This window comes from Sapajus apella, unplaced genomic scaffold, assembly GCF_009761245.1.
Source record: "Sapajus apella isolate SASKATOON/1434 unplaced genomic scaffold, GSC_monkey_1.0 scaffold1, whole genome shotgun sequence".
NCBI lineage: Eukaryota > Metazoa > Chordata > Mammalia > Primates > Cebidae > Sapajus > Sapajus apella.
Genome location: NW_022436941.1, coordinates 8,448,008 through 8,471,556, shown reverse-complemented (window position 1 = coordinate 8,471,556; position 23,549 = coordinate 8,448,008). Strand labels below are relative to the sequence as shown.

General features: G+C 48.3%; 1 protein-coding gene and 1 long non-coding RNA gene across 5 annotated transcripts in view; one reads left to right on the top strand and one right to left on the bottom strand.

Moving 5' to 3' along the window:
* LOC116536317 overlaps positions 1-193 on the bottom strand; it is a 33,502-nt gene extending 33,309 nt beyond the window's left edge. Inside the window, exon 1 of the long non-coding RNA XR_004262589.1 lies at positions 105-193. This is a non-coding gene — a long non-coding RNA (uncharacterized LOC116536317). The remainder of the gene's footprint in view (positions 1-104) is intronic.
* Positions 1-23,549, top strand: SLC22A5 (solute carrier family 22 member 5). Of its 4 annotated transcripts, XM_032257641.1 has the most exons (11): positions 1-625; positions 7,367-7,438; positions 7,579-7,682; positions 12,596-12,750; positions 13,774-13,945; positions 15,417-15,543; positions 17,252-17,352; positions 19,086-19,300; positions 20,840-21,022; positions 22,046-22,181; positions 22,564-23,437. In XM_032257641.1, exons 1-11 carry the CDS (start codon positions 233-235, stop codon positions 22,649-22,651), a joined length of 1,746 nt encoding a protein of 581 aa, XP_032113532.1. In that variant the 5' UTR covers positions 1-232; the 3' UTR covers positions 22,652-23,437. The 4 variants fall into 4 exon arrangements, with proteins under 4 accessions (XP_032113532.1, XP_032113275.1, XP_032113449.1 ...); XM_032257384.1 differs by lacking the exon at positions 7,367-7,438 and having other exon boundaries at positions 2-625; positions 22,564-23,549; XM_032257558.1 differs by lacking the exons at positions 7,367-7,438; positions 13,774-13,945 and having other exon boundaries at positions 2-625; positions 12,596-12,763; positions 22,564-23,100.

The following is a 23,549-nucleotide window of genomic DNA, read 5'->3' as shown; positions in this document are numbered from 1 at the left end:
TGCCTGCGGGCGGGGCGGGCTTTACGCCCAGGCTCGGAACCCTCCCTGGCAGAGCGCCGCATGTAAGGCAGGACCGCGGCGGCGGTATCAGCTCACAAGCCTACCCTCGGCGGACGGTCTCGGGTCGCTCGCTGCTTGGCTCGCCCGGTCGGCGGCGTGTGCCCCGCGCGCACGCGCAAAGCCCGCCGCGTCCCTCGACCCCGGCCGCGAGCTGTGGGCAGCAGAGAGCGGCATGCGGGACTACGACGAGGTGACCGCCTTCCTGGGCGAGTGGGGGCCCTTCCAGCGCCTCATCTTCTTCCTGCTCAGCGCCAGCATCATCCCCAATGGCTTCACCGGCCTGTCCTCCGTGTTCCTGATAGGGACCCCGGAGCACCGCTGCCGAGTGCCGGACGCCGCGAACCTGAGCAGCGCCTGGCGCAACCACAGTGTCCCGCTGCGGCTGCAGGACGGCCGCGAGGTGCCCCACAGCTGCCGCCGCTACCGGCTCGCCACCATCGCCAACTTCTCCGCGCTCGGGCTGGAGCCGGGGCGCGACGTGGACCTGGGGCAGCTGGAGCAGGAGAGCTGCCTGGATGGCTGGGAGTTCAGCCAGGACGTCTACCTGTCCACCATCGTGACCGAGGTGGGTGCCGGCCCCGCCCAGGCTGAGACTGGGGCGCGGAGGGGACCGTCCGGCCCTTGAACCCGAGCTCCTCTCTCCCAGATGCGCGCTAGACGCTGCCACTCCCCCTCCCCCACAATCAACACCCTAGTGTTGGAGACCCTCCAGCCAGGAGGCTTGGGAACGCTTTGCGAGGTGACCTCCAGCCAGAGTGTGCTCCTCACAGCACAGGTTGTCAGCCTGGCCTCCCATCCTGATGGCCACTTTGAAGAGGGTACCAGGAAGGTCCTGGCGGTCCGTGGAAGATGCCCTATGCCCATGAGTGTCCAGGACTTCCTCTAGTTGGGGTTGGGAGTGGTGAGGAGCACAGCCAGGGCTTGGGCCAGGGGCTATCCCGTTTTTCCTCTAGTCTCTTGGCTTCTTTTTAGAAGAGAGGAAATACTTCTCTTTCCTGGACTTTTAAAGTTAAATAAAGCATGTGTATAAAGCTGCCTTTTCCCTATTTCCTCTAGTTACTCCTTCCCCTACCGTCCACAACCCAAAATGACAGTCTGGTCATGCCCTGTGTTTGCTTTTCCCATGGTCAGTTGTCATTTAAAATCCATTCATCTGAAGACCTGTTCAGGGTGACTTGTTGACCTGGAATGTTTTCTAAGGTATTCTGAGGCAAGGCTGTTGGCCAGATTTAGTTAAAGCATACAATCTTAGGTCACAGGGAGTCAGGGAACCTTTCTCATTTCTCCACCCCTTGGATTTTCCTTCTGGGTGGTTTTGTCTGTCCCCTCCGAACCTGTTGGAGCAGTTGTTGGAGCTGGATGTAAGAACATGATGTTAATGATGCATGTGTTTTGTGTCTTTCTCAGACACTGGCACTCTAGCTCCCTGAAGTTTTAGCAACATTGAATAAGCAGCCAGTGAAGAGCCCTCCTTGATAGATGGGATCACTGAATGTACGGATGAGGAATTCACAGGTCAGAGAAGGCTTCCCGGAGGAGGAGGCCTCTCAGTGAGTCTAAGGTGTTCAGCTCAGCAGAATAGTAAGCTGAAGGTCTAGATGCAACAACAAAAACCACCTAGTAGGAGGGCAGAGTTTACAGAAAGCGGAGAGTTCATAGAGAGGGAGAGTGCTACAGGCCTTGGCACGGCTTCACACCCTGCTGGATGAGGGTGCTGAGCCTCTCTCCTGGAGCCTCAGAAGGGCTTACAAGGGCACTGGAGGTCCCAACTGTGTTGCTTCTTGACATCATCACCCTTCACGGGAGTCTGAGAGCTACCCTGGGAGACTCAAGTGTGTGTGCACATGCATGATTTTTATAAGTTTGAAAATTTGATGTCCCCAGCACCTGGACCTGCTTTCTCCACATATATTTAGTGGGAGTGTGACCTGAGCCCCACTGGGATTTCTTAGCTAGTGATATAGCCTTAGTGATCAGAAGCTTCATGACTTGACAAAAGAGGCACTCACTGGAGGTAGCCAACTGTGCTTTCAGGCCCATGAATCCACAGAGAATTGGAACCTTCATTTGCCATAAATCCTGGGTCCTAGCCTCACAGGTTGGGTCTGTTACCTTCCTAGAAGCCAGTGAGTACTGTGAAAGCAGAGGCTCTCCTTGGGGTTGCAGGCAGAGGACACAGAGGGGAACATGATACAGGAATCCCTACAAATTCTACTTGGGGCTGCCTAAAGTAGAGGGAGGTAGTAAAGTGAGAAGAAGCTCATGGCATTTCTCGGGGTTTTACATTGACCCTTGAGGGCTTACTTAGTCATTTGTTCCTGCTTTGCTGCCCCCATCCCATGTTGGAATGAGTGGTGGTGGTATTGATGAGCTCCCAAAGGCCAGCTGTGCCAGGGGGTCTGACCTTACCTTGCTGCCAATGTCAGCCTTTTGTTGTTTAATATTTAGACGATTTACTTAGCTGTCTTAGCAGTTTCAAAGGAGTTGTGTGCCCTTTCACCTACTTATATGTTGTCAATCTTTGCAGGGAGGCCAGATTAATACTTAGATCTTTGTTTTGGCCTCCTGGAATGCTTTACTTTAAATTCAGAACTGCTTGTTCTTAGGTGAACAGCTACTGCTGGAAGTTGCTGCATCAACATTCTAATGGCTTTTTCTTTTCTTTTTTTTTCTTTTTTTTTTTTTTTGGCACGGAGTTTCGCTCTTGTTACCCAGGCTGGAGTGCAATGGCGCGATCTCGGCTCACCGCAACCTCCACCTCCTGGGTTCAGGTAATTCTTCTGCCTCAGCCTCCTGAGTACCTGGGATTACAGGCACACGTCACCATGCCCAGCTAATTTTTTTGTATTTTTAGTAGAGACGGGGTTTCACTGTGTTGACCAGGATGGTCTCGATCTCTTGACCTCGTGATCCACCCGCCTCGGCCTCCCAAAGTGCTGGGATTACAGGCTTGAGCCACCGCGCCGGGCTCTAATGGCTTTTTCTATGGCCTGTTGTATTTCAACCCAAACCTGGCCTGCTGACCACTGTATCTAGTCCTGTGTCTGCTAAATGTCTATAAGCCTGCCCTCTGCCCCAAATCATACATAAAGGTGTTTGTAAGTACACTGGTATTGAATTATGAGTCATATTATTTCCACTGAAGACTGGAACCTCAGCTGTCCTGTTTGGATTTTTTTTCTTTGTTCAAGTTAGAGTACATACATGCAGCACTAAACTTTGTGGTGGATTTAGATCTTTGCATCTTCCTCAATTTCTGACACAATTCTGGATACAGAGGGAGATTCTCAGGAAGATTTTTACTGAATGGGTCAATGAATAAGAAATCATCTCTAAAGTTTGAGAATGGAAGAAAAATGGACAGTTCAGTTCTTAGAAGGGAAACTTGGGGATGGCCAAAAAGCATTGACTGGAATTTTTTAAAGGAAATCTGGCGTTCTCCACCCACTTACTGGGGCTTTGACGCCATGTGGATATGGAATGCGGTGTTGGGATTGGCAGAGGGAATCTGCCAATAATTAATAAATAAATAAATATTGGCAGGGTGTGGTGGTTCATGCCTGTAATCCCAGCACTTTGGGAAGCCAAGGCAGATCACTTGAAGTCAGGAGTTCGAGACCATCCTGGCTAATACAGTGAAGCCCTGTCTCTACTAAAAATACAAAAAATTAGCCTGGTGTGGTGGCACGCACCTGTAGTCCCAGCTACTCAGGGGGTTGAGGCAGGAGAATCGCTTGAACCCAGGAGGTAGAGGTTGCAGTGAGCCAACATTGTACCATTGCATTCCAGCATGGGCAACAGAGTGATACTCCATCTCAAAATAATAATAATAAATAAAAATGATTTATGAGGTGAAAGAGTTGGTGCTCCCATGTTTCAGGAATAGTTTGATGGTCCACATGTTTCTAGGCTGGCCTCTCCTCTGACCCCTGTCATGCCTGGGGTACTGGGGAATTAGCCAACCCATCATGCAGTGCTTCTTGGCCATGAGCCCCTCTGCTGCGAACCTGGGTGTTTTCAGAGGTTGCCTAGGCTGCTTGCTTTTTGGTTTCACCATAGCCCAGCCCAGCCTGTGGACAGAAAGCCTTCTTTAGAAACTTCCAGCCAGGTGTGGTGGCTCATACCTGTAATCCCAGCACTTTGGTAGGCTGAGGTGGGTAGATTGCAAGGTCAGGAGTTCAAGACCAGCCTGGCCAACATGGTGAAACCCTGTCTCTACTAAAAATACAAAAATTACAGGGCCGGGCGCGGTGGCTCAAGCCTGTAATCCCAGCACTTTGGGAGGCCAAGGCGGGTGGATCACGAGGTCAAGAGATCGAGACCATCCTGGTCAACATGGTGAAACCCCGTCTCTACCAAAAATACAAAAAATGAGCTGGGCATGGTGGTACACGCCTGTAATCCCAGCTACTCAGGAGGCTGAGGCAGGAGAATTGCCTGAACCCAGGAGGCGGAGGTTGCGGTGAGCCGAGATCGCGCCATTGCACTCCAGCCTGGGTAACATGGGGGAAACTCCGTCTCAAAAAAAAAAAAAAAAAAAATACAAAAATTATCTGGGTGTAGTGGTGGGAGCCTGTAATCCCAGCTACTTGGGAGGCAGAGGCAGGAGAATTGCTCAAACCCAGGAGGCGGAGGTTGCAATAAGCCTAGATCACACCATGGCACTCCAGTCTGGGCGACAAGAGCAAGATTCTGTCTCAAACAAAAAATAGAAAGAAACCTCCAAGCTGCTCTGTATTGCCTTGCTCTCCACCTCTCTGCTTCTGAGAAGCCCTCAGCCCAGTCCTGGGTAGGACTCCCACTCCCTCCCTATTGTCCTAGACTAGCTTTTCTATCAGCCTTGTCTCTTGTAGAGATAGTCTTAGAAGATGGGAAAGACTCCACTGTTATCCCCAAAGCTGCCTGGTGAAAAAGCTATGGCAACCTGGGAGCTGGGGCCGGGGCTGACTCTGGGCAGCAGGGACTCGAGAGACCTAGAGCTTGGGCCCCATGCTACACCTTTGCTGATTTCTCTCACTCAGGGGACGCACAGACCCTCATCCAGTCTTTTGCAGCTATATGGCAAGGCAGAGAAGCCACTTGCGGGGTCCCATGGCCCACTATACACAAACATAGTAGATACATCGGACCATGAGTGGTCAGATTGAGCCCCTCTCTAGCTAGCTGAGACCCATCATCCTGGGTCAAAGTTCTGACAGTTGACACACTAACAGTTGACACAAAGCAGGCGGTCAGAGAGCAAAAAAAAAAAAAAAAAAAAAAAATGGGGGGTCGGACATGGTATCTCTTGCCTTAATCTCAGTGCTTTGGGAGGCCAAGGTCGGTGGATAACCTGAGGTCAGTAGTTCAAGATAAGCCTGGTCAACATAGCAAAACCCCATCTCTACTAAAAACACAAAAGTTAGCCAGGCTGGTGGTACACACCTGGTAGTCCCAGCAATTTGGGAAGTCAAGGCATGAGAATCACTTGAATTGGGAGGTGGAGGTGGCAGTGAGCTGAGCTTGTGCCACTGCACTCCAGCCTGGACAACAGAGCAAGACTCTGTCAAACACACAAAAAAAGAATATTCTGGAGATTGAAGTTCAGGGTTCATCTGGACTTTCGGCAGGCAAGCAAGAACCAAAGTATGCTAAGATGTTGAAGGTTGATACCTTTTTATTTATCCATTCATTCACTCACCTATGTACCAAAGAGCTCCTGAGCCTCTCCTCTATACAGGGCACTGCCAGGAGTTGTACAGGATGTGATAGCAAATACCTTTCCTCTTTGCTTTGACAGCCCTGGGGCAAGGATTCATCATTAATTGCAGAAGGAGGCAGGACAAAATGTGTGTAGGAATACATGGCAATCAGTAACATATGGTGCTTAGCAGCGTGTCTGTTCATGCGTTCAGGCTAGGTACATCTCAGGAAGAACTTTTGCCTTAGGTGCAACACACCCTATCTTTTTTCCCTTCCTGCCAATTCACAGGTCGGAACATTTAGTCCCAGGGAACTATGTCATATGCCCCTATGTGTGGATACGGGCCACTACAGGGACACTTTCCCACCTACCAGAGAGATGGCCTGTGGGTGCTGGCCTCTCTGAGGCTGTGGAGGTTGGAGGCTGCGGCAGCCTGGGCACTTGGGCTGTGGTCCTCCCATGTTCTTGACTCCTGCTAGTCTGGGCTGCCTCCTGATTGGGGATTGGATACTCCAATTCTTCCCTGGGTTGGGGATTGCCACCCCACTCCCAGCCCACACGCCTATTCCAAACAGAGAGCTAGCAGCGGGTCTGTTGTGGGGGTTGCCTGCCAACCCCTCTGAGAAGTGCCCAGAGGCTGTGCGTACACACTGCCCACCAGGGCAGAGAAGCAGGCTTGTTTTTCCCTGTCACTGGCCCGGAAGAGATGCTTTGTTCTAGGGAGTCGCATGTCCCCTTCCCTGTGTTGTTGGTGAGGAGCCAGAAGGCTCCGTGGAAGGCAGGCCAGCAGCCTGGCGCCAGGCAGGCAAGGGTCTGAGTTCCCAGGAGGGTGGCTGCTCAGTTGAAAAGTCTGCAAAGGTTACTACTGAGCACCATCTCACTGTCTGAAAAACATTTTTCATTTTTCTGTGAACCACCAAGCTTCCTGTTTGGGCTTTTTTCTGCTTTTGGCTCCTGGTTAGGCAGGCACAGCCTGATTCAAGCGTCTGGCTGCTTCCCCATGTACCCCCCCTCCCTTGCCTGCAGACCTCTTTTTCTGTTCTTGGTAACTATAAATGGAACCACACATTGGATGCTGGAAACTCAAGCAGTGCAGCCTGTTCCTTACCCCAATCCCTGTTTTACAAATGGGAAAATCAAGGCACAGTATGGGGTGATGCTTATCTGAGGTTGGATGAGTTAATAGTAGAGTGGGAGCTAAAACCCAGTTTTTTACCTCCCAGCTCAGAGCTTTCAGATGTAATTGAGCCTAGGATAGTTGGTGTGCAGCATCAGGGATTCCAGCTCTAAAAATCACGAGAAGGACCTGGGGGTAACTGGCCCAGGGTGGGAACCTGAGCAGAGCTGGAGGAACAGGTCCAGATGGTGCACTCTGTGCCCTAGCCTTAGTTCTTCACAGGGTGCTTTGGCCCGTAGAGCCCCAGAGCCCCGCTTCCAGAACTACTACAGTGCCGTTCATGCCAATGACCTTGAACCCCACTGAGCAAGGGTGCCCTGCCTTTTCCATAGCCCTGGGCTCTGCTCGGATTTTTAGGAGTGAGCGTAAGAGGCCTTGCCTTCTTCAGGGTGAGCATGTGGACAGAATACTTACTCTCTGCCTATCTCTCCTCCTCAAAATGGAAGCAAGACAGTGGGGCCCACAACGCTATGAAAAACAGGATGGGGAGGAAGCTTCATTTCTGCCTTCCTGCCCAGGTGAGCCATCACCTGCTTAAATGAGTTTACACCCAGAATATGCAGGGATGCAGGATGTTCTGACTTCATTTTCCAGGATGCCTTTGCTTTAAAACCTTTTAAAAAGAAGTGAATGATACGCCTCTTTGCCCATCTTGCAGTGGAACCTGGTGTGTGAGAATGACTGGAAGGCCCCACTCACCATCTCCTTGTTCTTCGTGGGTGTGCTATTGGGCTCCTTCATTTCGGGGCAGCTGTCAGACAGGTAAGGTGTCCGTCTCCTGCAGAAGCAGGGTACCTCAGCACTGAGCGAGAAGTGTGTGCGTGGCCCTTGGCTTCAGTTGGTAGCATTCTTTCAGCCCAGGGCCTATTTATTTATTTATTTATTTACTGAGACAGAGTCTCACTCTGTTGCCAGGCTGGAGTGCAGAGGTGCAATCTTGGCTCACTGCAACCTCTGCCTCCTAGGTTCAAGTAGTTCTCCTGCCTCAGCCTCCTGAGTAGCTGAGATTACAGGCCTGCCACCAAGCCCAGCTAATTTTTGAATTTTTAGTAGAGACGGGTTTCACCATGTTGGTTAGGCTGGTCTTGAACTCCTGACCTCGTGATCTGTTCACCTAGGCCTCCCAAAGTGCTGGGGTTACAGGAGTAACCCCAGCCACCACGCCTGACCAGGGCCCTGTATTTTAAATAAGAGGAAGTTATGTCTGTGATATAGACTCCATGCCTAGTAAAATAAGCCAACAACTCGAACTCCATAATTCTTGCTAAGTAAAGAAACCTGAGCTACCTAAGACTAGTGTGTCTCTGATCCGGTTGACTAGGTAATATGCCATGATTCACTTCTACACTATCCTGGCTTGCCTCCCATGGCTGACCGTGACTCTGTCATGTCCCTGAGCATGGGAGCAGTTGACTTCATGCACAGATGTACATGTGCTGTATTGTAGATCTGCAGCAGTACCACGGTATCCACCTCTGTAGTCCCAAGAAGACCAGCGTTCTTTCTGCAAAATGAAAGGAGATCTTACCAGTCACAGTGGTGTGACCAACAGAACTCTTGTGTCCACAAGGCTGATGCCCCTTACCTAAGTGGCCCGTGGCTTTGGCATTTACTTGATGACAAGGAAGGAGAATGCTGTTTTGACCCATTTCTCATAAGCAGGTTATTTGTGTAATTCTAAAGCTTTTAAACATTAATGGCTTAGACAATCCCAAACCCCTTGAAATTATATGCACAATGTTAGACACTGTATGTGAGCATTTTTTTGGAGGGAGGTCTGTAGCTTTCGTGAAGTTCTCAGAGGCGTCCATTATGTTGTGTCTTCCTTCCCTGGAGCTTCAGGGTCTATCAGAGAAGCCTGTGAAGAGAGTAGCAGCCTTCAGCAAGTCCTTTGCCACATGGCACCATGAGGATACCCCACAAATCGGTGGGTCACCCAGTGGAAAGGAGTCCCAGCATCTTCCCTGGTTTTTAATTCCTGGTCTCAAGCAATCCTCCCTCCTTAGCCTCCCACAGTGCTGGGATTACCGGCATGAGATACCATGTACGGCCAGGTGTTTTTTTAAAAAACAGATAATTTAACCTGTTTATTACTCCTAGCTTACAGATGGAGAAAGTGAAACAGAGGGATTCAATAACCTGCCCAAGGTTTCGCAGCTGGCAAGTGGCCGAGTTAGGACTTGAACCCAGGTAGTCTTGCTCCTCTATTTTGTATGGACTATTGTTCTAGGTCCCTGCTGTCCTAGAACTTGCTTTCTAGCAGGGTGGAATGTATTAAACAACCAAGTGAGGAAGTCATTGTTATCCTTGGCTGTGGTAAGTGATACAAAGAAGTGCAGGGTGCCATGGGAGTATCTAACAGAGGAGGTCAGGGGTGGCGTCCCTGAGAAGGTGAAGCATGAGCTGAGAGTTGAAAGATGAGTCGAAGATAGCCTGCTGAGGGGTAGAGGGGAGAAAAAGAACATCTGGGCAGGGAGAACAACATATACTAAAGCTGGTACTCAAGAAGAGGCATGGGAGCAGAACAAAATCCATGCGGTGAAGGTGTGGAGAGTGGTGTAGAGATGAAGGGGAGAGGCAGGCAGAGCCCCGAGCCGATGAGCAACCAGACCGTAGTGGTTCACAGTTAGGAGTCTGAGCTCCAGCCACAGAGCAGTAGGGGGCTACTGAGATTTTTTAAAGCAATTGTATGACAATCAGATTTGTACTTTTTTTTTTTTAAGATGCTTTGACAACCTTGTGGAAAAAGAATTGAAGGGAAGCAAAAGGTGTTGTAGAGAGACCAATTTAAAGGTTGCCACAGTAGTTCATGCCAGAGATAATGGTGGCATGGCCTAGCATGAGGGTGGTAGGAATGGAGGGAAATGGTAAGAGGTAAAATCAACAGGACTTGCCGATGGGCTGGATGTGAGAATTGAGGTGAAAAGATTTCTGCCCTGGGTAACTGGATGAATTAATGTATACTTCTCTAAGACAGAGAACACTGGAAAAGAACCATGTTGAGTTCAATTTGTGTGTACTAAATTTCTGGTGACTATAAGACCCCTAAGTGGAGAAGTAGCATGTATAGCTGACTGTATGAATGTGGTACTGTGTTAGAGATTTTGGCTGGAGACACATATAGAGGAATTGTCAGCATATAGAACCCTCAGCAAAGCCCCAGATGGGGATGAGCTTGCCTGGAGAGAGGGGAGAGGGTAGGGCAGCGGGGAGGTAGGGGAGGATTGTGATGTGCTTAGAGGCCTCCCAAGTGGACATGTGAAATTCCTTCTCACAGTGCTAAGTGGCAGCTGAGGCTCAGAGGAATGACCTTGATGTGAAATGGAGATACCCCCAGTTCAAAGTAGAAACAGTGTATTTTTCTGAGTCAGCTGTGTCATGGGTCAGCTTAAGAACCTGCTTACCACGTAACACAATGATTACCTGAGGAAAGCATTTAAGTTCCAAAAGGTCTATTCCCAGAAACTGGAAACAAAATTCGTGAGTATGTTCAGACCACTTTAGTCTATAGAAGGGCTAATATAGTGTTTTCAAACCTTTCTAAACCTTTTGGCAGCAGAACTTCCATTAAAGTGAGATCACTTAAGTGGCTAAAAGTATGGCTGTTCTGCCTGCGGCCCTTGCTTTCAACTCCCAGTGCCCCTCCTCAAGCCTGTCAGTGCCCCCTTGAAAGGTCCAGAGTCCTGTGGGATGGACAGCTTCTGAGCACATTACTTCTGAGTAAACCAGTTCTAAAACCTAAGCTAAATAGATTACCTGAAAGCAATCAATTCATGTCCTAACTTGTCTAGGACATCAACAGTAACTTTTTGTATAGTACAAAGGTTTTGCCTTCTTTATGGCATATAAGTCTGAAATTCAAGAGCAATTAAAATACTCCTGGGTTGTCAAAGCTCTTTATTCAACACTATTGAGTTATCTTTATGCATGTGACTTGTAAGAGATGCACAACTCTAGGAATAAGTAGACTGCTGTGCCCTGTTTCCAGGTATGTGTGTATTTGCTATTTTGTTGACAGACTTTAGAAGCGAACATTTCTGGCCCATCCCTGAACTGCGAAGGACTGGTGCTATGTAAAGGATTCTGTAGATCTGTCTCTTCCCTACCATCCCAGGGAGCTCTTATGAAGGGAAAGAACATGGAGATTACACCAGCCTACCTTGTGGTTAGGAAACACCCCTTGGTTAGCATATAGAACACTCGGTAAAAAACAATGCAGGGGAAATTGGAGTCTATTTCCAGGCGAGGGTTTCTCAACCTCGACCCTATTTTGAGCTAAATAATTGTGTTGTAGGGTATTTTTCGGGCATTTTAGAATATTTAACAACATATCTAGCCTCTACTTATTAGATGCCAGTAGCACCACAAGTGATGGGGGAAAAAAACAACAACAGAAAAAGCCTCTTACATTGAGGAAAACACCAAACTCTTCCACATAGCTGCAAGACCTTGTGCAGTTTGCCTACTAGCCACCACTGTAGTCTTGTATTGCACAACTGATGCCAACCACACTGGCTCCTCATGTTCGCCATACCCCCTCCAGCCACAGGGGGTTGTGGTGTTCTCAGAGTCTGAAGCATTCCCCACCCACCCGCTGTGGCCTTCTTTTCAGGATCCCTAGTTCCTTGTGACTTTTCTGTATAACATCTACCAGAAATTGGGGGAAAAAAGTGTTACTATAGGATTAATGTTGGTCTCCCCCACTAAACTGTGAATATCATTGAGAGCTTGGTTCCTACACCTTAAATCCCCCATTGTCAACTACTTTTTCCCATCTCAGTGTCCTATGATCAAGGAGACCCTCTCTGAATGTCTAGTTCCCCAACCTTTACCCCAAGTCCAGGGTGGCTTCCTTCCTTGTGCCTCTCATGGACCTGCATGCCAGTCCTTTGGTGCACTTGACACTGTGTGTAACTGTATATTCAGTAGGGTATTGTTCCACCTATGGAATTTTCCAGTCTGGATTTTGCTGATTGCACACTTATGATGCAGTTCAGCACATTCCTCTGTGCTCTGCATTTCCTGAAAATTGTCAGTTGGATCCAGAGACTTGATCTGATTCAGGTTCAGTCCTTTTCACAAGACCATAGAAAACATGCAATGCCGGACTGTCTCTTTATGATGTTAACAGTCATTAGTATGTAATGCATAGATCTATTAATCCGTTGGGGGCTATAAATGGGATTATTCTCATTTTATTACATGTATTTAAAGTTAGAATACTTTTATAGATGTTACTACCTCTTATCTATTATTGGTTACTGCTCACATAGTTTATGAAGGAAAATCAGGACAAATGCTTGTTTCTCCTCATTTGCCAGTTTTTATTTATAATGAATTGTTTCTCTGTCATTCTCCAAAGTTGGCAGATTATTTTTTTTTAATTATTATGAATGTATGGATTAAATAATTGATGTGTTTCAGTCTTTTGCAATCATTATCAAAATTGCTTTTTGGGCAACCCTGGTAACCAGGCTGTACATTTGTCCTGGGGAGTGGGGAGGGGGAGGAATAGCATGGGCACTGTGAGACCGAGACTGTCCCTGGCAGCCAGTAACCTGGCAACACTGTCCATACCCGCTCCCTGGATGGATCTTGGGAAAGCCCCACTTGGTGGAGCCCATTCCTGCTGCCCCTTTCCAGCTGGTTCTCTGTCACTCTCCTTTTCTTCCCAGGTTTGGCCGGAAGAATGTGCTGTTTGTGACCATGGGCATGCAGACAGGCTTCAGCTTCCTGCAGCTCTTCTCGAAGAACTTTGAGATGTTTGTTGTGCTGTTTGTCTTTGTAGGCATGGGCCAGATCTCCAACTACGTGGCAGCATTTGTCCTGGGTATGGCCATCAGGTTGGAGTTGAGTACTTGATCCCGTATTTCACCATCATCCCACCACCCACCTTTCTGGAGACAGCTGTGATGTCCCTCAAGTGGACTGGTTTTCTAAAAGAACCAGCCAGAGCTTCCTGGTGAACCCTACTAACAGGCAGGGAAATTGAGCCATACAAGTGACCAGCCTAGGGTCCCAAACAGCACAATAACCTGACTTCTGATTTCCTGTTCTTTTCTGGCCTCTGGGCTGTGGCTCCTTGGTCTTAGTACTTGATGGCCAATTCACTAGGACTCGCCAGAGCTCATCCATTTACAAAAAGGGCCTGCCACTGACCAGGGCTGAGGCAGCCTGGGAAAGCGGGCAGCATGGTGGGAGGAGGAGGGGTCGTGACTGGCAGGCTTGCCAAGGTAAAGAACCCCTTGCCTGCAGAGCACTGTGGCTGGTGATATCTACAAAGAGAGTAAATTGATAGGAATGGGCTTTTGTCACCTTCAGGGTTTTAATTCAGAGTGCACGCTGCAGGGCTTTGTCTCAGATGTGCCAGTCTGTTGCCACCGAGAAGCTGCCAGGCTGGCCTGTGTTTGGAGGAACCTGACTCTAGTTGATAAGGCCTTTAAGTTCCTTGGGTTGTATTGTTGAATGGATTGTTTTTTCTTTTCACACTCTTAGTAGAGTATTGAATCTTAAGTCAGCATGTGCTGACTTAGTAATGACTTCACCTTTAATGAATTCTTCCTCATGTGAGGATTAAAGGGGGCCTACCATGGCATCTTTAGCATGTGGCTTCAGAACATGGTGAAATTTTCATGAGGGAACTGTTGCTAGGGGGCCTGAGAGGCCACAGGGATGTAGCCCCAGGAGACGGTCAGACGGGAGGGGTTCAGAACGCCATCGCCTCCCTAGCGCCACGAACTTGGAGACAGTTCTGGCTGTTTTCTTGTCTGTGTATTCACAATGGTACCATAAAAGATTAATACGGAAGTAAACCAAATTAAACTGTTAACTTGACCTCCCTTGTTTTGAACAGGGACAGAAATTCTTGGCAAGTCAGTTCGTATAATATTCTCTACATTAGGAGTGTGCATATTTTATGCATTTGGCTACATGGTGCTGCCACTGTTTGCTTACTTCATCCGAGACTGGCGAATGCTGCTGCTGGCGCTGACGGTGCCAGGGGTGCTGTGTGTGGCACTCTGGTGGTGAGTGTGACCCTGTGCCCTTTGTGTCCACCAGCAGGATGACTTCTGTCTGGCCTTCACTAGAGGGCAGCAGCAACCCATGAATCCCTATTTGGTCTCCCAGAGACAGGAAGCATAGATTATTTATAAGTTATTTCAGAATGTTTTCCCCACACTCAAAAGAACCAAAGCAAAACAGAATCCCATGACAGCAACAGACTTGATCTCAGCCCTGTGCTGGGTTGCCCTATGTGCAGGGAGAAGAAGCAGTAACTGTGAGAAGACCTGCAGGAAGTTCCCAAGCCTCAGGGCAGGATGGTATAGGCCCTAGTTCTGGCTGTGTGCTGCTGAAGCCTCAGGCCACAGGCACTGGCACCAAAAGCAAGGGTCCTCAGGGTGGCCACATGGAGGAAGCCAGGCTATTTCTGCACCTCCAAGGGAGAGGAGTTGAACAGGCAGAGAAGAGGCCATTCCAGACCAAGAGGGGAACACAGCAGAGGAGCTAAGATATGAATCACCCTTTGCAGGTGGAGAAGGTGAGATCACCAGCCCACGTGGAGCAGAGGGCATTTCAGGGCATAGTGGGGGAGCAAGCCGCACATCACAGGCTTGCTCGTGGGATGGCAGAGGGTGGGGGCAGCTGCATAGAAAGATAGAAAACAATATCCATAGAGCACTCAAGTGCCTTAATAAACATGCTATTTTTTTTCTTTTTTTTTGAGACAAAGTCTCTGTTGCTCAGGCTGGGGTGCAGTGGCGTGATTTCCACTTACTCCAACCTCTGCCTCCCCACTTCAAGCAATTCTCGTGTCTCAGCCTCCTGAGTAGCTGAGACTACAGGTGCCTGCCACCAGACCTGGGTAATTTTTTTGTATTTTTTTGTAGAGACAGGGTTTCACCATGTTGGCCAGGCTGGTCTGGAACTCCTAGCCTCAAATGATCCACCTGCCTGCCTCCTAAAGTGCTGGGATTACAGGAGTGAACCACTGCACCTGGCCAAACATGCTGTTTTAGATAGAGTATCTGATAAATCTGCTGGATAAACCAGGGATAGGGTGAGGAGAGAAGAGACGCTAAGAGGCAAGTGCAGAAGCTTCTGTTGGTGCTGGGGACAGGAAGGACAGGGTAGCAGGGCCTGGGCAGGCCTGAGATATGCGCAGAAGCCAGGCTTCTGGAACCCATCTTGCAACCATATCCTTAGCCCAGCAGGTGGCACCACCGCTCTTCAGAAATGGAGGTGTCCGGCCAGCATAGGGATCCCGTCAGGGGGTGTAGGTCTCTCCCGTTTTTGTTCAGTGCGGTGTTCACAAAAGCTCACTGACCCCAGGTTATTGCTGCCTGTGGACCAGCTCTATGCTTCTGGCTTGTGAACACCAAACATTCCACAAGCTCTGGTTCTGCAATCTCATTCCCACCTCCACTGTGCTCTGCCTGGTCTGTGGGTCCGCTGTTGACAGGGAGACCTCACTGAGATCACATCTTGTACTGCCAGGTTCATTCCTGAGTCCCCCCGATGGCTCATCTCTCAGGGACGATTTGAAGAGGCAGAGGTGATCATCCGAAAGGCTGCCAAAGCCAATGGGATTGTTGTCCCCTCCACCATCTTTGACCCGAGTGAGGTAAGCACCACGTAGGTGCGGGTGGGAAGGACAGAGTGACTGTGATTTGGGGGCAGCAGCACCCAGCCCTCTCTCTGCCCGAGCCCCAGCTGCCCCCCAGGCAGGTCCTGTTAACACTCAGAAGCTGAGGAATAGGTTACAGCTGCCTCACTCTTCACCTTTCCCGTGGATTTCAGATTTTCATTCTTTACTTCCATTCTAGGCAATCATATATTTTAACCATTACTTTTAATAATGAACATTCTTTTTGAGTAATAGGCCTTTCATAAAGGGGAAATCTTTCGGGAAATCATTGTTTCTTATTGCCTAAGATGCCTTGTCATCTTACAAAGATAACCCCGAATGTAAAATGTAAAGCAGAAATAGATTTGGGGTTAGAAGTGTTTCATCTCTTCAGTATTAGCATTATTCATTAAAAAGAAAAAAAGAGTTTAGTCTCTTTCCAATGGCTAACTGTTGCATATCATCTTGGAGTCAGGTCCTTTTTGATGTCCACCTCTTCCCCCTACCCCACCCTCCCTGCAACCCTGTTCTCACACACCATGAGTCATTTCTTGGCTCTGCCTGGTTCCTGGTTCTTGCTTTTCCTTCCCGTTCCCTCTCCTACCGTCTCTGCAGCAGGCAGTTTTCCTTGGTCTCGTGACTATGAGGAAAGGATAGAAGCTGTAAATGCTGCCTGGTGTGGTTCTGGAATGTGTCTGTGGTCTGACTAGAAGACAAGGGCTTGGCTGTGGGAAGAGCCACAAGCAGTCATGCTGAAGTGTGAGAGGCAGGCATGTTGGGCTTGGGAAAGAGGGAACAGTTATTATAGTCAGTGGAGTCCAATGGCTACTGTCAGCCCTGAGGACTTCACAGTGAGTGGTGGCCTAGCAGCCACTGTCAGCATGCACCGGAAAGGGGTCCCAAGCACAAAGGTCAGGGAGGAGTGTGGCAGAGGGCTTTTAAGTGGCTTTGGAGGCTTTTAAGTGAGGGGTCAATCTGGGTGAACACATAAGCCCCACTGGCATCTTTGAGGAAATGAGGCTATTTCAGGGGATCCTTTCAGGCCAAAGCTGACCTTTTATTGAACTTCTAACTCTGGAAAAACAAGCTCCAAACCTGGGTTTGCTTAAGAAAGCAACATCAGTGTGTTTAGACGTGCAGTTTATTAATGGCCTTGGCTGTGCTGAATTTCGTAGGAAGTCACTCTGGGTGAAGCTCAGTTCAATTTTCCTGTTTTTCTTTTTGAATTCTTTTTCCCTGGAAGCAGACCAGTAACTACATGGTATAAGGACTCAACACATTAACTTTTAAAAGATATCAGACCAATAAACCACATAGCCAGGTTCTCTCTCTGACCCAGAGGGCAGAGAGCCAGCCTTGGGGAGGAATACTTAGAGGTCTCCTTGGAAAGTGGCCACAACAGGAGGATGTGGGGGTGCAGTGAGGAAGCTGTCAGCCTGGGCTCCTGTCTTCCTGCACCCTTGAGAGACTGGTCATCTACTTTTCCTCATTTTAATTCACTCTGATTTGTTACTGACAAGGCCTGGGGAAGTTTTCACAGCCTAAAACACAGTCAGTATACTTATAGTTCTTTTTAAGAAAGAAACACAACACTCCCCGACTCAGATGCAGACAGCTAAGACGCCAGGGATTCAAGTATGTTATTGTGTGCCCTAATTCTCTGACCATCTCTTCTTCCCATACCCTTATCATGTTGTTCCTGCAGTTACAAGACCTAAGTTCCAAGAAGCAGCAGTCCCATAACGTTCTGGATCTGCTTCGAACCCAGAATATCCGGATGGTCACCATCATGTCCATAATTCTGTGGTATGTAAAAGAGACCTTCCTGAGCCTTCCAGACAAAGCTTCTTGAGGTGGCCATTGGGCCTCTTGTTTACAGACATGCCTCGGATGAAAACTTAAAGCCTGTGTCATCAGAGAGTCAAAAGGATATGTCTTGTGTTAGCTGAAGAAATGGGCATGTCACAATTCTTAATGGGATGGAACCTCAGAAAAAGAAAATGAAAACAATTGTGGAGGCTCTTTTGGGAAATATGAACTCTTTGGTGGGGAATCTCTCCAGATCTTAAGATGAATCTTTGCCCCCTTTGGGTCATTTAGTTCCTGTCTCCTACCCAGTCACAGACAGTGGCAGAGGAGGCCAGGTAGGGCTTTTAAGAAGGATCTGATCCTGCTGAGCAATCTAGGGAAAAAAAAAAAAAAAGAAGGATCTGAGTGAAGACACCATGTCCTGTAGGCTGCAGAGGCTGCTAATTACTTTCCGGAAATGTGGAAGTGGGATGTGCTCCTCCTGGGATGTCCACAGACAGTCCTGGAGTCAGGGCCATGGCCTAGATGTCCTCACCAGGCTTCCACTAATGAGGCATTTCACGAAGTGTGTCAGAAAGGGATTTGTGAATTACCAGGGAGAGGGAACATGTCCAAGTGTGCCTGGCTAGCTTTTGCTCAGCAGACGAACCCTGGGATTCTAGGTGACATCTGGAGCCTGCTGGGTGACCTGTGAGAAGATGGATGAGGAGGGCAGACTTCATCTCAGAGTCCTTGTTACTAGTTTCATCCAGTTTTGAGGCAGTTGGCCACTGTGCCTACTGAGGGGGTGCTATGAGTCACCCACTTCCAAGGAATGGCCCAGATCACTCTGGGCAGTTCACCATTCCCTGAGTTGGCCTCAAGACGGGAGCAGCATTTGGCCTGCACCACAGACATGCCAGCCTGCGATGAGTCACCCACTTTGTGTTCGCCCAGGCCCTCCTCCCTGCTCTGGATTTCCCGGGGACTCATGCACATACTCTTTTTATTGTACCAGCTATGTGTTCCACCTGCAGATGAGTCAAAAACAGTCTAATCCATAAAGGTCTGGTTTGCCAGAGTGTGGGTCATCAACAGACAGAATGCCTACTGGGACTGCCCAGGCCAGGGCACAGCGGGGATGCAGATGAGAGGCAATGTGGCCCCTCCATTGGGAGCTACCTCTCTGCTCTGCAAGCACCGTGGGGCTGGTGTCAGCTGCCTCTGACCAGCCTCTTCCTGACTGGTCACCACAGGTAGTGTGTGGGGGTCTCTCTCCAAGTGTTTGATCTAATGTGTTGTTCCTTTTTTTTTTTTTTTTTTTTTTCTTTTCTGCCCAATCCTATCACATCTCACTTGATGTCTGCCTCCTGACTCATTCTCTAGCTCCTTCTGCAGTTGCTGGATTTGAGGAGGTTCAGCTTAGGATTTTTAAAGCTGAAAGGCAGGTTGGACTTTTTCTTTTCAATGAAGTAAATCTATCTGAATTATACAAGCTTTTTTGCTGGGACACTGTCTATATGAAAGGCTCTGAGTGTACTCTGGCACAGAGTTTACATTGTACCACTTGGACTGGGGGAAGTTATCTTTTGTTCTTTGAAGTAAGACGCAGGGTTACAGTGACTGCTGCCTTACTCCTCTCTGCTTAAAGATGGGTTTGGAATTTACTGAAATAATTACATTGTAAAAGTTGTACAGGTTGGGAGAGATGTGGTACTGCTTTTCCAGCTTTCTTCTGCACTCTGTTTCAGGATGACCATATCAGTGGGCTATTTCGGGCTTTCCCTTGATACTCCTAACTTGCATGGGGACATCTATGTGAACTGCTTCCTTTCAGCAACGGTTGAAGTCCCAGCATATGTGTTGGCCTGGCTGCTGCTGCGGTATTTGCCCCGGCGCTATTCCATGGCCACTGCCCTCTTCCTGGGTGGCAGTGTCCTTCTCTTCGTGCAGCTGGTGCCCCCAGGTAGGGACCAGGTGCATCTATGGTTTGGGGTCTTCATTGAGTCTCTTACTCTCTACCAGGCTGTCTTCCTCAATTAATAAAGAGAATAAAATCAAGCCCATCACAGCTCCCCTACATATATACATTCTTGGCTTAAAAAATCAATAGAAAGTACCTTCTGAGGCCAGAACACTTATGGCTGAGGCTTTGAGGGAGTGAGAAAAAGCAGCCCATTGGGGCTGTTGGTTAATTTTATTCTGTACCCAAGTTAATGTGTTTGTATTGTTTTCCACTCCAGAAGAAGGGGGAAGAAAGAGCCATTCCGTTACTTTTTTTCCTAGCCCTGTCTTCTTTATTTATCCAATAAATAGCTAAGGCATTCTACCATGGGCTGGGTACTGTGCTTGGTGATAACGATACACAAGAAGATCAGCCAAGCAGAACCCTAGGCCCTCATGGAGCGTTTATCCTAGTTAGATAAGACAGACAACGAACAAGTAAATAAAATGTTTAATATAGTTCAGACTGTGTTACCTTCTAGGAATACAAATGAAGAAAGATGACGAGGTAGTTTACATAGTCACAGATAGTGTCCCTGAACAGGGGGCAGTTCAGCAGAAATGTGCATAAAGTATCAGAAAGCCCTGAAAAAGTCTAGGAGGACATTTTATGAAGAAGAAACAGCAAAGGCAGTGACCCTGGGCAGGGGATGAGCCTGGCATGTTTGAGGAGAAGGAGGGAGAAGGGGAGGGACCAGGCCGCTAAGAGGCCTCACAGGCCCTTAGCAGGATTTTATTTCTGAAACTACCTTGGTATCCCACAGATAGGTGGGAGGTAGCCCTTTCCAGTAATTGATAGAACAGCTCATGGGCCCTCATCTCTCCCACTCCATCACTGTGACCAGAGTCTTCAGTGCACCTGTAGATTTGGGAGTCTCTGGTGGTCGCTTTTGGGCCCACCAGGCTGGGAACACTGCATGGGTACAGCTCCCCATGGGATGTGGCAGGAGAAGCCCAGAACCCACGTAGAGACTCACAGCTGAGCTCAGAGCGAACTTCAGGTCACGCATAGCTCTCCTATCAGCACAGCACAGAGAGATTAGAAGATCAACTCAAGGTTCTGATGGCCTATGAGTTTTTTGAGGTCTGAGTGGGAGGAAAGCATGAAATGAGTTAGAACTGAATGTTCCGCTCATCTAAACATCATGAGTTAATTCCATAGCATCTGCAGTGTGAGGTTCTGGGGTGACAGCTGACCCCTGACAGACATGTCTTTAATGACTTCTGAACTGGGAAGCAGGTTGATTGGGCTACTGAGGAGCTTACTCTGGCAGTCTCCAGGCTGAGGAAAGTACATGTCCTCACACAGCTGCAGGTCCCCAGCCTCCTTTCAGCAATCAACTCGGAGGGAAGTCTTGGCTATAGCCCCTTTCCCCACAATAGGAAGTGATGAAAAATGACTCCCCCAAAACTTCAGGGGGAAAGTATGTTTGTTTTGCTCTCAATAGCTGCATCCTATGGGTTGGTGCCAACTCTTACCCTCTTTCCTTTGCCTCTCCAGACTTGTATTATTTGACTACAGCCCTGGTGATGGTGGGCAAGTTTGGAATCACGGCTGCCTTTTCCATGGTCTATGTGTACACAGCTGAGCTGTATCCCACAGTGGTGAGAAACATGGGTGTGGGAGTCAGCTCCACAGCATCCCGCCTGGGCAGCATCCTGTCTCCCTATTTTGTTTACCTTGGTAAGTCCCATGGGCCTGGGGACACTAGAGCAATGGGATGGAAGTACTAATTGGCTTGAATGTAAGCTGGAGGTAGCTTGTTAACAGGAAAACAAGCTCATACAGCACATGGGCTCCATCCAGTACTGGATCTTTAGCCGGGGAGGGTTCTTATCCCAGTGTACTGGCCCTCACTTTCAAATAGAAAACAACCTATAGACTACCTAGAAATTGATGAGAAAATGAGAGGGTTTGTTTCTGTTTTAGCCTTCCCAGGCCTTCCATCGGAGACTACAATTCCTTTACCCTAAGAACCTACAGAGTGGTTTAGTGAGCTGGTATACTTAGTTGGAGAAATTTCTTGGAATCAGAGTTTAAAAGTAATATGAAGGAAAAGATGTCCATGTAAGAGATCTGATGAACTGAAAATTATCATAACCTGGAGCACTATAGAGCGATTTCATGTTGTGGGAAGATCCACCCCATGCCATTTTATGTAGCAGGGCTCCAGTTTTCTCTTCTCAGAATATGTCCTCATAGCACCTGCAGTTTCCCTGCACATCCCTAGCCAGTACCTCTTTAGGGAGGTATCACACCCCTGAGAGTACCCAGAGTGCTTTGTGAACATGCTGTGTAGATCTCAAAGCAAGAGTACCCTGCCTAGCCTGAAGGCAGATCACATGGGCTGGGACACATCTGCAGAGGTGGAAGAGTTATTTCCATCCCTGGACAAGTACCTCCAGTTCCTTGGAAACCCAACCTTGGGAAATAAGAATAATTAGCATGGCCCAGCTTTTCTCCTGCAACCACCCCTCTCTACTCCTCCCTTGCATGGTGGAACACCACCGGGCTCTGGGCATGCCTGTGCCAGCTCTGGGTTCTGAAACCTGTCTAGGTGCCAGATTATAATCTGGCAGCTCAGACCGTGGGAGACGTGAGACCAAGAAGGAAGGTGATCCCCTTACAGAGTCCTGAGAGCATAAAAGGGGAGAGTGAGACCAAGTCTAACAAAGCCCTGGGCCTGCGCTGTCTGCTTTGCCATAGGTGTCTATGACCGCTTCCTGCCCTACATTCTCATGGGAAGTCTGACCATCCTGACAGCCATCCTCACCTTGTTTCTCCCAGAGAGCTTCGGTACCCCACTCCCAGACACCATTGACCAGATGCTAAGGGTCAAAGGGTAAGAAGACCTCCTCCCTCAGTGTTGATGCTCTGGGTCTAGGCCTGGCGAGGTCTCAGGAACACCCCACATGAAAGTCACTCACAAATTCCCTCTCACAGACACCATGGACTAATTTAGCCATCAGAGGGCTGTAAATGGCAAGGTGCTTACTTATAGCCTGTCCTCTCTGGTCTGTTCCTGTGTGGACATGTCACTATACACATCTCCATGGCAGTAGCCATGCTGGGTAGTGCAGAGGCTAGAAGAAACCTTTCAGAATCTGCTTCATGATTCTCTTTCCCAGGGAAGATATCCTCAGTTTGTTTGGAGACTGGGAGGCATCTTTTTAAAATTTAAAAAAAAAATTTTTTTACTAACATTTTTTTGCTTGTTTTTATAGAATGAAACACAGACAAACTCCAAGTCACACAAGTATGTTAAAAGATGGTGAAGAAAGGCCCACAATTCTTAAAAGCACAGCCCTCTAACACACCTTCCAGTAAGGGAAAAAACGAAGAGGAAAAATCATCTTGCCAGAAATGGCCAGCTTGTGCAGACTCTGAGACCTTCAGTGACAAAGGCCTTTTACTGTTTATCTTCTTGACCTGTGTCTGACTTGCTCATGGATGGTCACCACACTCAAAAGCTACGTATGGTCCTAGAGCACCGCCTTCCTCTAGGGACACTGCAGCTACCTACAGATAACTTCATATAAGTCCTAACTATTACAATGATGGACTCCACTTTATAAGAAGCTAATTATTCACTAGCACCAGTGAGATCTGGAGGAATATGAGAAGCATACGCTAAATTTATATTTTAATTTTAGACTACCTGAGAAGGCCCCTAATAAGGCTAGAGGTCTAAGTCCCCCTACCCCTTCCCTACTCCCCTCTAATGGTGAACTTTAGAGGGAAAGGAAATAATTGCACAAGGAGTTTGATTTCTTACCTTTTCTCAGTTACAAAGGACATTAACTGGATCATTGCTTCCCCAGGGCAGGAGAGCGCAAGTCTAGGGAAAGCGAAAGGTAATGAAGATGGAGCAGAATGAGCAGATGCGGATCACTGGCAAGTGCACCTATGTGTGAGCTTTTAGAACACTCAGCCTGATGACTAAGTAGACTTGTCTACATCTGATCTAAGCACTGGGCTTGTCTAGGCCCATAAGAAATACACCATTGAATCTCCTATTCTTGTTTTCCACTGCTGTGGAAACCTTGCCACTATAGAGTCTTATGTATGGTTTAAACGAAGTTTATCAGTGAGAGAGACTAGCAACCTTGTCTTTCAAATCTGTAATGTTGGCTTTGTTTCGTTGTTTGTTGTTATATGCTTTTCTCCTTATTTGCCCTTCAGAATACACTTGGGAAAGGCTAGTTCCTTA

What these genes read in the sequence shown, in the direction of transcription:
- SLC22A5 (XM_032257641.1), top strand. Translation starts at nt 233, where the DNA reads ATGCGGGACTACGACGAGGTGACCGCCTTCCTGGGCGAGTGGGGGCCC. An exon ending in CTGTGTGTGGCACTCTGGTG is followed by an intron (nt 13,946 to 15,416) that starts GTGAGTGTGACC and finishes TTGTACTGCCAG; the next exon opens with GTTCATTCCTGAGTCCCCCC. An exon ending in TCCCTATTTTGTTTACCTTG is followed by an intron (nt 21,023 to 22,045) that starts GTAAGTCCCATG and finishes GCTTTGCCATAG; the next exon opens with GTGTCTATGACCGCTTCCTG.